Here is a 14,261-nt window from a genome sequence, read left to right on the forward strand (position 1 = left end):
ACTTGAAGCAGGTTAGAGTCTTTCTGCTCTGGGGTTAATCACACTGGTATTTGAAAGTCTTTGTAATTCTACTGCAGGGATTCATTTATTTGTTGTTTTATTGATGGCAGAGGAGAATACAGTCTAACATATCTGCTTATCACCTCCCATAGGTATTTCATTGAGCTGAGATCGGATTCATACCATTTTCAAATGCATCAAACCATTAGCTGACCCCTCACACCATGTGGATGAAGGAATTGTGATGCTGGAAGAACCAACTTCCCATTCTGTCCCATCAGAATATAACAGTTTCATCACAGGACAAAGGTGATCAATCAGAACAACTCTTAAGTGATTTACAGTACAAGGCTTTCCTCTAAAGGGGGCCCAAACATTGTCAACAAAATACCTCCCAAAGCAAAACAAAGCCACCGGATCCCCTCACTGTGGGGGTCATGCATTTGTGCTTTTCCTTTAATTTGTCAATTGTGTGTATTTGGAACTGTTGTTACATTTTGTCACCAGAGATGAAAAACAGCGTGTATTCAGGGTAGCCCAGCACAGCTTTATTTGTTTTGTTTTTGTTTTTGTGTTTTAGGAAATAAAAAAAAGATGCTGCTAAATTAACATGGATGGAATCACAGATTTATATTTGTATGATATGTATGAAATAGTGTGTAACCATAACTATATCAAGATCATGCATACAAAGTTTTTAACAAGCAAGTTGACCCTGTTAGATCTTAAAACATCTATGGCAAATGCTATTAAGGGTGACTGAAAAAAACTGAAGACATTTGACTTTACTTGGGAAGCACGTGTTCTGCATGTTTGCTCTGAAAACCCACCTGTGCACAGAGGTTATATGGATTACATACCTCAAGGTCATCTCTTTTGAAGAATGAAGGATTGCTAAATTCAAAAAGGCAAAAAGAAAAAAACAAACAAAATACAGCTTTGTTTTCCTTTTTACCTTTATGAATTTATTATTAAGCTAAGCCTTAAATGTAAAAACAATCCCGGATATAGTTTTCATTCACTTTACTATTACAGTCCTGGCATCTCTAAAATCTTGTTTATTGCCACAGGTCTTATTTTGGGTCTTATCCCATTCTAGATGGCAACTGTTCATCCACTCCATTCCAAGACGATATGTAATCTCTTCTAAGCTTTTATGGAATGGCGCTCAATATCAGTTCAGACATCTGAGATGTATGCTTGTCCTGCAACTGTACACCAGTGACATTTATATGCTTCTCCAAAATCACAGCCTGTGTCATGACATGTTCCACTAGGATGATTAATAATAACATTGTAGAGAAGCAAGAACCAGACAGGCTTGTATGTTAATTAAATATTATAAGAATATATTTTCTACAAATGGTTAGAATCTTTGATACGTGCGCAACAACTGTTCTACACATTACAGAGCTAAATCAGATGATACAATGAGTGAGCATTAGGAGAAAAAGACTCATTAATCTGTTGATACTAAAATGTGTTTAAATCAGTCGATCTATATTGAATGTTTTGACCTTGCTTTATGGAACAGTTGTTCACTTGCTGCCCCCTTTTTTTATTGGACCACCAAATCTGACATGTGTGAAGAGCAACTGTACACCAGTGACATTTGGTGCTTCTCCAAAGTAAAAAGTACTTCTAATATACCTTCTGCTCCTACTGCTATGATGATAATAATAATAATAATTATTATTATTATTATTATTATTATTATTATTATTATTATTATTATTATTGATAGAAGTAATAATAGAAATGTATTATTAATAAAAACATTGATGCTCATAAATCGAGTTCATCTTTTATATGAACAGCATTTTACACATCTAAATTAAGAAAAGCCTTGTTACATGCCTTGTAAGTTATATAAATTATCAAATGTAAAATATCTGCTGTGTTATCGTTCAAAGTAATCGATCTTGCAGTAATTTTCTTTCATCTTCAATCAGCACTGTGTCTTATGACTGCTCAGTTTGGCCACCTTCTGTTATAAATGTTCTTGCAAAGCAGTTTAATCACAGCAACTGTCACTGTCACGGGATTAACGGCAACATGGCAAGAATACATGACCAAACTGAGCAAGGCACACCTACTGAGGAAAAAGTTCTCCCTCTATAAAAGAGGGTGCTTCAGTCTGAGTCAGCAACTGATAGGCTTCCAACTCAGGTAAGAACATTAACTTCAGCTATTTTGCATTGTGAAACACAATTTTATCATAGCTTTGGGATATTTAACACTGCATGTTTTAATGCTTTTAGAATTGTTTACGGTTACTACTACTACAACTAATAATAATAATTTTAGCAGTAGTAGTAGTAGTATATTTTGAAATTAATGGACACCCATATTTATTATAGTTGATGATAGGTTTTAGAGCATAAACCTATTCGCTGGAACGTTGAAGACAATATAATTACACTGCAAAGCAAGACTCAAGTAGGCAAGCTTCTTCATGTTACTCGTGCACGGGAGAGAACCGGACAATTCCTGGAATGCACACCAAGCCTTTGGGGCCTGCTAAAGATCACACATCCTATCACTACACAAGTGATTATACACCTCTAAGCATATATGGTTAAATATTTCTAAGCATAAATGACAATCAACAATACAAACTCTAACAGTTGATGGTTTGTTATTAGGATTCAAGCAACAGAATCAAGAGTTTACAGTTTTCTGCTGGGACTAAGGAAGGTACATTATAGTGTATTTTCTGTGATATCTGAACAATTCCCAAACACACACATTAGCATGGGGATGTTTATGAAAATAAAGACAACAAAGAAAACAAAACCTCTCAACCTCTCAATTTCAGCCCCCTAAAGTTCCATCATGAGCACAGATGCAGAGATGCAGGCCTATGGCCCTGCAGCCATTTACCTCCGAAAACCTGAGAAAGAGAGATTAGAGGCTCAGAACACTCCTTTTGATGCCAAAAGTGCCTACTTTGTAACTGATGCTGATGACATGTACGTGAAGGGTAAACTCGTCAAAAGAGAGGGTGGCAAGGCAACTGTTGAGACACTTACAGGAAAGGTAAGTAAAACAATTAATTCTTCAACTTTCTTAGAAAAGATTAGACTCAACTTTATGGATTATGCAATGTTCTGATGCTGGCCTATAAAGCTCTGAATGGTTTAGGACCAAAATACATCAATGACCTCCTGACCCAGTATGAACCATCCAGATCCCTCAGGTCATCTGGATCCGGTCTTTTATCAGTTCCCAGAGTCAGAACCAGACACGGAGAAGCTGCATTCAGCTTTTATGCTCCTTATATCTGGAACAAACTCCCAGAAAGCCTCAGATCAGCTGAAACACTCAGTTTATTTAAATCCAGGTTGAAGACTCACCTGTTCTCAGCTGCATTTGAATAAAGCACCAAATCCACACTTTAAGCTTAAATTTCAAAACTTACATTTAACTACTGATTTTATCTACTGTTCTGATTTTATCTGTTTTGATTTTATATACTGTTGTTTGTTTGTTTGTTTGTTAATTAGTTAGTTAGTTTATTTGCTTGTTTTATTCAATTTTAAATCATGCTTTTTATTTGTTCTTGTTTCTAATGTCTCTGTAAAGCACTTTGAATCACCTTGTTGTTGAATTGTGCTATACAAATAAACTTGCCTTGCCTTGCCTTACTATGTTAAAAAAGGTTTTGTTTAATTTTATTCTTTTTCAAATGCAGACAGTCACTGTAAAAGAGGATGACATCCACCCCATGAATCCTCCAAAGTTTGATAAAATTGAGGACATGGCAATGATGACCCACCTCAATGAGCCTGCCGTGCTGTTTAACCTCAAAGAGCGTTTTTCATCATGGATGATCTATGTAAGCTTTAATCTCATAATATACTTTGCTTGTATTTTCTCAGAGTAACAACTATATATATGTTTCTGTGTCTTTGTTATTACAGACTTATTCCGGCCTCTTCTGCGTCGTGGTGAATCCCTACAAGTGGCTTCCTGTGTATGATGCTCAGGTTGTTGTGGCATACAGAGGCAAGAAGAGGATTGAGGCTCCACCCCACATCTTCTCCATCTCTGATAATGCCTATCAGTTCATGCTCACTGGTAAAATCAAAGTTGATTAAAGATTCAGGTGCATGGGACAATGAGGATTGTCAACTGTAGGTTTAATATGCGTGTGCTCTTATATTTCAGATCGTGAGAATCAGTCTATCCTCATTACGTAAGTATAATATAAACATTACAAGAACACTTCTTTAGTAAAAATCATAATTGTATTGCAAAGTAAAAATCATGCTTTAATTCCCCAGTGGAGAATCTGGTGCAGGAAAGACTGTAAACACCAAGCGTGTTATCCAGTATTTTGCAACAATTGCAGTAGCTGGAGCTAAGAAAGCTGAAACATCCTCAGGAAAAATACAGGTAAAATTGTGTTCAAATCAAATGTGTTTGTCACAGGTGATTGCTGCTGCTGTTTTTAAACAGCTGTTTGATGTCTCTGTGTAGGGTTCACTGGAAGATCAAATCATTGCAGCTAACCCTCTGCTGGAGGCATATGGAAATGCCAAGACTGTGAGGAATGACAACTCCTCTCGTTTTGTAAGTATTCGTGTTCTGGACTCTAAAATTATTTTCTTACACCTACTGTTATCCAGAGCCAAACTGACATTTTGTGGTAAATGTTCAGGGTAAATTCATCAGAATTCACTTTGGCTCCACTGGAAAGCTAGCCTCAGCTGATATTGAAACATGTAAGTTAGCCTTATTTTCCTTTTGTAGTTAGTAGTATACAAATGAAATGCCTGTACTGTTTGATCATCACACTTCCTATTCAACAATTGTTCACAGATCTGCTGGAGAAGTCCCGTGTCACCTTCCAGTTGTCTGCTGAGAGAAGCTACCATATCTTCTATCAGCTGATGACTGGCCATAAGCCTGAGCTCCTGGGTATGTGATGAACTGAACAAGACATACTGTAAATTACTTTCCATACCCCCAGTTGTTTTAAACAAAAGAATAGTCTTTATCTGGGAACCACTCCAATTAAGCTACTTCTTTTGTTGTTTGGGGAAAAAAAAAACATTATTAATTAAATAACTTTTTAAGGTGCTACCTCTCCTCTCTCTCTCTCTTTCTGTTTCTCAACCCACTATATCCTTACACCCACCCAAACATATAATTTCACATAATTTCATAGTGTAAAGTTGTGTTTTTAACATATAATAATCTTGAAGTTACTGTTGGTTTTACTGTTTTCTTCCCCCAGTTTTCCTAACCTAGTCACTTTCTTCTCTGTGTTATATAAATCCTTATGTCAATCACTAATCTTGCACAATTAAAAAACAATAAGGAAATAACCATGTTCCACTCAAGCATTTCTTCTACTTTCTTCTAGAGTCTCTTCTAATCTCCACTAACCCTTATGACTATCCAATGATCAGTCAGGGTGAAATCACAGTCAAAAGTATCAATGATGTGGAGGAGTTCATTGCAACAGATGTAAGTTGATGGTAATGTGTAGAATAAAGGCAAACTGTCACAATAACTTGTTTAAAAATTAATGCTGTGCTTGGATTACAGACTGCTATTGACATCTTGGGCTTCAGTGCTGACGAGAAGGCGGGCATCTACAAGCTGACTGGCGCTGTGATGCATCATGGAAACATGAAATTCAAGCAGAAGCAGCGTGAGGAGCAGGCTGAACCTGATGGCACTGAGGGTAATCAAATTGATTTTGTAATATTACATCCTCATGAAGTAATAATTCACATTAACTCTTAGAACTACAGTGACATCCATAGCATTAACCATTCCCATTTAGACAGATAAATATCATACTAATATAATGACTGAGCAGAGTGACTGCCTGCAATTGTTCATAAAATGTAAAATAAATCTTTAGCACTGCTATCAATGTGGATTTTAGTTGTGTTTTAGCTCATTCCATAGTGTTAACATTTCTTTGTTACATAATGAAACATGTTTGTTTTTCCAATCAGTGGCTGATAAAATCGCCTACCTCATGGGCCTGAATTCAGCTGACATGTTGAAAGCTCTGTGCTACCCAAGAGTCAAGGTTGGGAATGAGTTTGTGACCAAAGGTCAGACTGTCCCACAGGTAATTTTTTTAAAAATTGAAAGGATTAAAAAAAAAAAAAGTTTCATTTTAAAATACTTTTTACAGTGTTATCCAGGAATTTAGGAGAATGTTGAATTCTCTTCTTCCAGGTCAACAATGCTGTCTCGGCTCTGTGCAAATCCGTATATGAGAAAATGTTCTTGTGGATGGTTATCCGTATCAATGAGATGCTGGACACAAAGCAGCCCAGACAGTTCTTCATTGGAGTGCTGGATATCGCTGGGTTTGAGATCTTTGATGTGAGCATTTCAAAAATGTGAGACTGGATTTAAAGATAAATATGATTTTTTTTCATGATATGAATTAGCTTTCTGTTACTACAGTTCAACAGCTTGGAGCAACTCTGTATCAACTTCACCAATGAGAAACTGCAACAGTTTTTCAACCACCACATGTTTGTCCTGGAGCAAGAGGAGTACAAGAAAGAAGGCATTCAATGGGAGTTCATTGACTTTGGTATGGACTTGGCTGCCTGCATTGAGCTTATTGAGAAGGTAAGACCATTCAGATGTGCCGTTCAGGACTAAAATGGCAGTTTCTGACTAGGTACTAAAATACAGATTTTTCCTGAATACAACTTCTCTTTTCAGCCAATGGGCATCTTCTCCATTCTTGAAGAGGAGTGCATGTTCCCCAAGGCTACAGACACTTCTTTCAAGAACAAGCTGTATGATCAGCATCTTGGCAAGAGCAAGGCATTTGAGAAGCCAAAGCCTGCAAAGGGTAAAGCAGAAGCACACTTCGCCCTGGTTCACTATGCTGGTACAGTGGACTACAATATCACTGGCTGGCTGGACAAGAACAAGGACCCACTGAATGATTCAGTTGTGCAGCTCTACCAGAAGTCATCAAACAAACTGCTGTGCTTCCTGTATGCAGCCCATGCTGGAGCTGATGGTAGGAAATAAATAATGTAAAAAAAATACAGGGCAGCTGTGGCTACAACTGTAGCTTGCCTCCACCTGTGTGTGAATGTGAGAGTGAATGAATAGTGGCATTGTAAAAGAGCTTTGGGTGCCTTGAAAAGCGCTATATAAATCCAATCCATTATTATTATTATTATTATTATTATTATTATTATGACCATTTGTGAATACTCATTAAATATGTTTCCTCTAGGAAATGAAGTTGAATCAGTGATCACACAGTTATTGTTTTCATTGAAAATATGGTTTAAAATTAAATTATTGTAAAACACTCACTATAGCATTAGTTATTCAGTTCTCTTAATTAAGTGTATTGAACAACAGATGCTGCTGGTGGCGGCAAGAAGGGTGGTGGAAAGAAGAAGGGTGGTTCTTTCCAGACAGTGTCTGCTCTTTTCAGGGTATTTTGAACCGCCACAAAAAAATATATTCAAATGTATTGGTTTATTTTAAGCAGCTATCATTTGTTTAAATATGTCCGTCCCCCCCCCAGGAAAACCTGGGCAAACTGATGACCAACTTAAGGAGCACTCATCCTCACTTTGTTCGTTGCCTGATTCCCAATGAGTCAAAGACCCCAGGTATAAAGCACACAGTCATACTGATTTTTAAAAAATGTTAAAAGTGACATATTGAAATGATTTAAACTATATGAATTTTTAACTTTCAGGTCTTATGGAAAATCATTTGGTCATCCATCAGCTGAGGTGTAACGGTGTACTGGAGGGCATCAGAATCTGCAGAAAGGGTTTCCCCAGCAGAATCCTCTATGGTGACTTCAAGCAGAGGTGACTTCTGTTTTCTTTATAAGAAAGTTAAAATAACTTCAAAGGTACTGGAAAAGGGAAAACACAAGGACAATGGGTGCAAAATCCAAGTAACATCACTATATTTTCTTACAGATACAAAGTGTTGAATGCCAGCGTCATCCCTGAGGGACAGTTCATCGACAACAAGAAAGCTTCAGAGAAGCTGCTTGGCTCCATTGATGTGGATCACACACAGTACATGTTTGGGCACACAAAGGTACACTTTATGATGACCTTTACAACCTCCAGTTGTATTAAACAGAACTAATTCATGTGAACTAATTTGTTTCACTTCAACACAGGTGTTCTTCAAAGCTGGTCTGCTGGGCACTCTTGAGGAGATGAGAGATGAGAAACTGGCTGAGCTGGTGACCATGACTCAGGCTCTCTGCAGAGGATACCTCATGAGGAAAGAGTTTGTGAAGATGATGGAGAGGAGGTATAATTCAGAAATAATATGTCAAATTACTATTTAAATATCATGTGATGTTACGCAAAAGCAGTATATCAAAGCATGGTAATTTGCGTTGTTTTTGTAGAGATGCTATCTTCAGCATCCAGTACAACATCCGTTCATTCATGAATGTCAAGAACTGGCCATGGATGCATCTGTACTTCAAGATCAAGCCTCTTCTGAAGAGTGCTGAGACTGAGAAGGAGTTGCAGAACATGAAGGAGAACTATGAGAAGATGCAGACAGACCTGGCTACTGCTCTGGCTAAGAAAAAAGAACTGGAAGAGAAGATGGTCGGCCTGCTGCAGGAGAAGAATGACCTGCAACTTCAAATAGCAGCTGTGAGTAACAAGGGGGAGGAGAAAATGCATGTTCTATTATAATAATGCTCAATTAGCTGAAAAATAACCACATATTAGTCTATTTATCAGTATGACTTTTTGGCTGGTGTTTGGCTGTGAGATGTGCTGTAACTGAGAACTGTGCTCAATTGCTGTAATTAAAAACATGATAATATTCTTTATTTATAAAAGTATGATAATAATTATTCTTCTTATACTATATTATAATAATATAATTCCCATATTTCTTGCCTTGTCACAGGAAAATGAGAATCTTTCTGATGCTGAAGAAAGGTGTGAGGGGCTCATTAAGAGCAAGATCCAGCTCGAGGCCAAACTCAAAGAGACAAGTGAGAGACTGGAGGATGAAGAGGAAATCAATGCTGAGCTGACTGCTAAGAAGAGGAAGCTGGAGGATGAATGCTCTGAGCTGAAGAAGGACATTGATGACTTGGAGCTCACCTTGGCCAAAGTGGAGAAGGAGAAACATGCCACAGAAAACAAGGTTCAGTTCATAGTGATTGTAGTTTTCACCAAAATACATACACATAATATGTTTATATGCTGTAATGTCTTATTTTGCCATGTTAATTTATTAACTTTCATGGGAAATTCCCATGAAATTCCCAATTATTATTTATGTCAGGTGAAAAACCTGACAGAGGAGATGGCATCTCAAGATGAGTCAATTGCCAAGTTAACCAAGGAGAAGAAAGCCTTACAAGAGGCCCATCAACAAACACTGGATGATCTCCAGGCAGAGGAAGACAAAGTCAACACTCTGACCAAAGCCAAGACAAAACTGGAACAGCAAGTTGATGATGTAAGAAAACATCATCTTTTTAAAAAAGGAGATTTCTTATTTTTATATTATTATGAATTATTCAGTTGTAAAAAAATATGTAACATTTTTTAATAGCTTGAGGGGTCCCTGGAGCAAGAGAAGAAGCTCCGCATGGACCTGGAGAGAGCCAAGAGGAAGCTGGAGGGAGATTTGAAACTGGCCCAGGAATCCATAATGGATCTGGAGAATGACAAGCAGCAGTCTGATGAGAAAATCAAAAAGTAAAAAACAGTCACTGATAAAGTTCCTACACGTGCATTCAGAAGAGCCACAGAGCTGTCAGAGTCATTTGTCTTCTCCACTTACAGGAAGGACTTTGAAATCAGTCAGCTTCTTGGCAAGATTGAGGATGAGCAGTCTCTTGGTACTCAGCTCCAGAAGAAGATCAAAGAACTCCAGGTACCATTATTTTAGGTGAATATTATGTTCAGTAAAACTAAAACATGTCAACTCAGTAAGTCTTTGTGGTGTTATTACCCTAAAGGCTCGTATTGAAGAGCTAGAAGAGGAGATTGAGGCTGAGAGGGCAGCTCGGGCTAAGGTAGAGAAGCAGAGAGCCGACCTCTCCAGGGAGCTTGAAGAGATCAGTGAGAGGCTCGAGGAAGCTGGTGGAGCAACAGCTGCTCAGATTGAGATGAACAAGAAGCGAGAGGCTGAGTTCCAGAAACTGCGTCGTGATCTTGAGGAATCAACTCTGCAGCATGAAGCTACTGCAGCAGCTCTCCGTAAGAAGCAGGCTGACACTGTAGCAGAGCTCGGAGAGCAGATCGACAACCTCCAGCGTGTCAAACAGAAGCTGGAGAAAGAGAAGAGCGAGTACAAGATGGAGATTGATGACCTCTCCAGCAATATGGAGGCTGTTGCCAAAGCAAAGGTATGCAATTTTGAGAAAAAGCGGCTATCTAAACAATGAAAGAGCGCAACAGTTATATCTTTCCTGGATTTGAGTCATGACAATTATGTGCAATTTATAGGGCAATCTGGAGAAAATGTGTCGAACTCTTGAAGACCAGTTAAGTGAGCTCAAGTCCAAAAATGATGAGAATGTTCGCCAGCTGAACGACATGAGTGCACAGAGGGCAAGACTCCAAACTGAGAATGGTGTGTATCCAAAGATATGAAGTATGTAACTGTATTTTATTTAGTAGCCGTTTTAAGTTCAGAAACAATTTAAGTTTCAAACAGATGATATTGTTTGTGTTTAAAATACATGGTGATTTTTCAGTTATGAAAAGTATTTTTCTTTAATCTGTTTTGCCCAGGTGAATTTTCTCGTCAGCTTGAGGAAAAGGAAGCTCTTATTTCCCAGCTTACCAGAGGCAAACAGGCTTACACTCAACAGATTGAAGAGCTTAAGCGACATACTGAGGAGGAAGTGAAGGTACCAGATGTCATATTAAAGAAGTATTATATTCAGCATTACATACATTGTAAAAGAACATTGATGAACCATGGATCTGCAAGTGAAAACAAGAATAAATGCAAGTTACTTAATGTCAACTTATCTCACATTAACTATATCTCACAACCTATATCTCAGATTTAGAATAACTTTACATTACTTTGTCAGCATGCTCTCTGAGAGATAAAAGAAAAGCAAAGACATTTATTATTATTTATTATTATTTAAAATGTATTATTATTAAAATCCAGGCCAAGAACGCCCTGGCTCATGCTGTTCAGTCAGCACGTCATGACTGTGATCTGCTCAGAGAGCAGTTTGAGGAGGAGCAGGAGGCCAAGGCTGAGCTGCAGCGAGGAATGTCCAAGGCCAACAGTGAGGTGGCTCAGTGGCGATCCAAATATGAGACTGATGCCATCCAGCGCACTGAGGAGCTGGAGGAGGCCAAGTACATAAATGCTTTCTTCTCTTTTGTGAATAAAAATGTAATACTGTATTACTTTTAATACATAATGGAATTAATACAAGCAAATTTTTGCAAATTGCAGGAAAAAGCTTGCCCAGCGCCTGCAGGAGGCTGAGGAATCCATTGAGGCTGTGAACTCCAAGTGTGCCTCACTGGAGAAGACCAAGCAGAGGCTGCAGGGTGAGGTGGAGGACCTCATGATTGATGTGGAGAGAGCTAATGCTCTGGCTGCCAACCTTGACAAGAAGCAGAGGAACTTTGATAAAGTAAAGTTTAAACATAACCAATATACTAACAAGAGGAATACACCCATAATGACAACTAACTGAATAACCTATATAAACCTAGGTCCTGGCAGAATGGAAGCAGAAGTATGAGGAGAGCCAGGCAGAGCTGGAAGGAGCCCAAAAGGAGGCTCGTTCTCTCAGCACTGAGTTGTTCAAGATGAAGAACTCATATGAAGAGGCTCTGGATCATCTTGAGACCATGAAGAGAGAGAACAAGAACCTGCAGCGTATGCACCCATAACTTGACAAAAAATGTCAAAGAATATAGATCTGGATCTAAGATAATAACAACAGTTTGGTTAATTTTTCTACTTTAGAGGAGATCTCAGATCTGACTGAGCAGATTGGTGAGACTGGAAAGAGCATCCATGAGCTGGAAAAAGCCAAGAAGACTGTAGAAAGTGAAAAGGCTGAGATTCAGACTGCCCTTGAAGAAGCAGAGGTTTAATATTTTTTATATCAATATTATTTATTTTGATGATTCTACTTGGTATTTGTTACTTATCTGACTTATCTCGCAGGGCACTCTGGAACACGAAGAATCCAAGATTCTTCGTGTTCAGCTTGAGCTGAACCAAGTCAAAAGTGAGATTGACAGGAAGCTGTCAGAGAAGGACGAGGAGATGGAGCAGATCAAGAGGAACAGCCAGAGGGTGATTGACTCCATGCAGAGCACTCTTGATGCTGAGGTCAGGAGCAGGAATGATGCCCTGAGAGTCAAGAAGAAGATGGAGGGAGACCTGAATGAGATGGAGATTCAGCTGAGCCATGCCAACAGACAGGCTGCTGAGGCCCAGAAACAACTGAGGAATGTCCAAGGACAGCTCAAGGTGACCTTTTTTCCTGATCATTTGTTAAAGAAACAGAATAGGTACTTATTTATTGATTGATTTATTTCATCAGGATGCCCAACTGCACCTTGATGAAGCTCTCAGAGGACAGGAAGACATGAAGGAGCAGGTCGCCATGGTGGAGCGCAGAAATGGTCTGATGGTGGCTGAGATTGAGGAGCTGAGAGCCGCTCTGGAGCAGACAGAGAGAGGACGCAAAGTAGCTGAGCAGGAGTTGGTTGATGCTAGCGAGCGTGTCGGACTGCTTCACTCTCAGGTTTGTTTATAATGTTAAGAAACATTTAACCTAATGTAATTTTAATTAGGAAATACATTGTAAATTTACTGTAAATATCTAGTATGTGAACTTACAACATATTTATATCATATAATCTTTCCTAAACCTTTAGAACACCAGTCTTCTGAACACGAAAAAGAAGCTCGAAGCCGATTTTGTGCAGATCCAGAGTGAGGTGGATGATGCTGTGCAGGAAGCAAGAAATGCTGAGGAGAAAGCAAAAAAAGCCATCACTGACGTGAGTTTAACTCTCTAAGTAATCTGTTCTATTAAACACTTCACATTCTTTCAGTGATAATAAAAGCTTACCATAGATTTTTAAATAGATTAATTAAATGGAGAAAATTATTTTAGGCTGCCATGATGGCTGAGGAGCTGAAGAAGGAGCAGGACACCAGTGCTCACCTGGAGAGGATGAAGAAGAACCTGGAGGTCACAGTCAAGGACCTGCAGCACCGTCTGGATGAGGCAGAGAGCCTCGCCATGAAGGGTGGCAAGAAGCAGCTCCAGAAACTGGAGTCCAGGGTATGAAGTGTATATTGCATGCTTATATACATAAAATATATTTTGATTAAATTATATGAATTTAAGTTTTTCTTTATATTTGAAGCAAAGTTAATTCTTTATCATGGCATTAAAGGTCCGTGAACTGGAAGCTGAACTTGAAGCTGAGCAGAGACGTGGTGTTGATGCTGTTAAAGGAGTCCGTAAATATGAGAGGAGAGTGAAAGAGCTCACTTATCAGGTAAGTCTTCTTTTGCCAACAACAAGCAAACGTGCCCTTTGTCTCTTCTCAAATACCTCTAAAGTAACAGCTGTATTTTGTGTAGACTGAGGAAGACAAGAAGAATGTGACCAGACTTCAGGATCTGGTGGACAAGCTGCAGCTCAAAGTCAAGGCTTACAAGAGACAGTCTGAGGAGGCTGTAAGTCAACTACAATTATATGCCAAATCTGCTTCAGCTTGGTTCATTGACTCCCCTATAACTAAGTCAGTATTTTTGTAAATCCTTTACAGGAGGAGCAGGCAAACACTCACATGTCCAGGCTCAGGAAGGTCCAGCATGAGCTGGAGGAAGCTCAGGAGCGTGCTGACATTGCTGAGTCCCAGGTCAACAAGTTGAGAGCCAAGAGCCGTGATGTCGGAAAGGTGGTATTTCATTTGCAATACTTTTTGTTATTTTATTTCTACTGCAGTATATCCCTATAAGCATTAACTCTATGGTCTGTATCTCTCTCTTGCTTTCAGGGAAGTGACTCGGCTGAATAGGAAATGCAATCTAGTTGCAGCATTTAAGAGTTCATACAATATGAACAACTTACTCTGTAAATCCTCAATAAATGGTGAAAATTTCCAAAGTATTATGTTTTCTTTTTATTGCTTAGCATGTTCTACTTCATATGGTCATGTTTTCAGCTCTGTAGGTGGAGTAGACGACCCATATGCTCCAATGCTAAATGCAGATGTCAAAGTTCAGAATTCAGACCA

At 38.7% G+C, this 14,261-nt stretch overlaps 1 protein-coding gene across 1 annotated transcript; it reads left to right on the forward strand.

The window, feature by feature from the left end:
• Positions 1-2,820: 2,820 nt before the first annotated feature.
• LOC309705717 (myosin heavy chain, fast skeletal muscle-like) lies at positions 2,821-14,107 on the forward strand. Its single transcript, XM_082531653.1, has 39 exons — positions 2,821-3,039; positions 3,695-3,838; positions 3,924-4,080; positions 4,171-4,198; positions 4,287-4,398; positions 4,483-4,575; positions 4,664-4,727; positions 4,825-4,923; positions 5,372-5,475; positions 5,557-5,695; positions 5,976-6,094; positions 6,205-6,354; positions 6,439-6,609; positions 6,706-7,012; positions 7,366-7,442; positions 7,535-7,622; positions 7,712-7,829; positions 7,944-8,067; positions 8,153-8,289; positions 8,390-8,645; positions 8,908-9,150; positions 9,292-9,468; positions 9,565-9,710; positions 9,798-9,888; positions 9,974-10,363; positions 10,464-10,590; positions 10,752-10,870; positions 11,143-11,339; positions 11,440-11,623; positions 11,706-11,871; positions 11,962-12,086; positions 12,166-12,474; positions 12,548-12,751; positions 12,885-13,010; positions 13,127-13,297; positions 13,413-13,517; positions 13,603-13,698; positions 13,791-13,922; positions 14,022-14,107. The coding sequence occupies exons 1-39, from the start codon at positions 2,836-2,838 to the stop codon at positions 14,040-14,042; spliced, it is 5,820 nt and encodes a 1,939-aa protein (XP_082387779.1). The 5' UTR covers positions 2,821-2,835; the 3' UTR covers positions 14,043-14,107.
• The last annotated feature ends 154 nt before the right edge of the window (positions 14,108-14,261 follow it).

The sequence above is a fragment of the Aulonocara stuartgranti genome (genome assembly GCF_965226115.1).
Source record: "Aulonocara stuartgranti genome assembly, chromosome: 4".
Lineage (NCBI taxonomy): Eukaryota > Metazoa > Chordata > Actinopteri > Cichliformes > Cichlidae > Aulonocara > Aulonocara stuartgranti.

What these genes read in the sequence shown, in the direction of transcription:
- LOC309705717 (XM_082531653.1), top strand. Translation starts at nt 2,836, where the DNA reads ATGAGCACAGATGCAGAGATGCAGGCCTATGGCCCTGCAGCCATTTAC. An exon ending in AGCCCATGCTGGAGCTGATG is followed by an intron (nt 7,013 to 7,365) that starts GTAGGAAATAAA and finishes ATTGAACAACAG; the next exon opens with ATGCTGCTGGTGGCGGCAAG. An exon ending in AGAAGATCAAAGAACTCCAG is followed by an intron (nt 9,889 to 9,973) that starts GTACCATTATTT and finishes ATTACCCTAAAG; the next exon opens with GCTCGTATTGAAGAGCTAGA.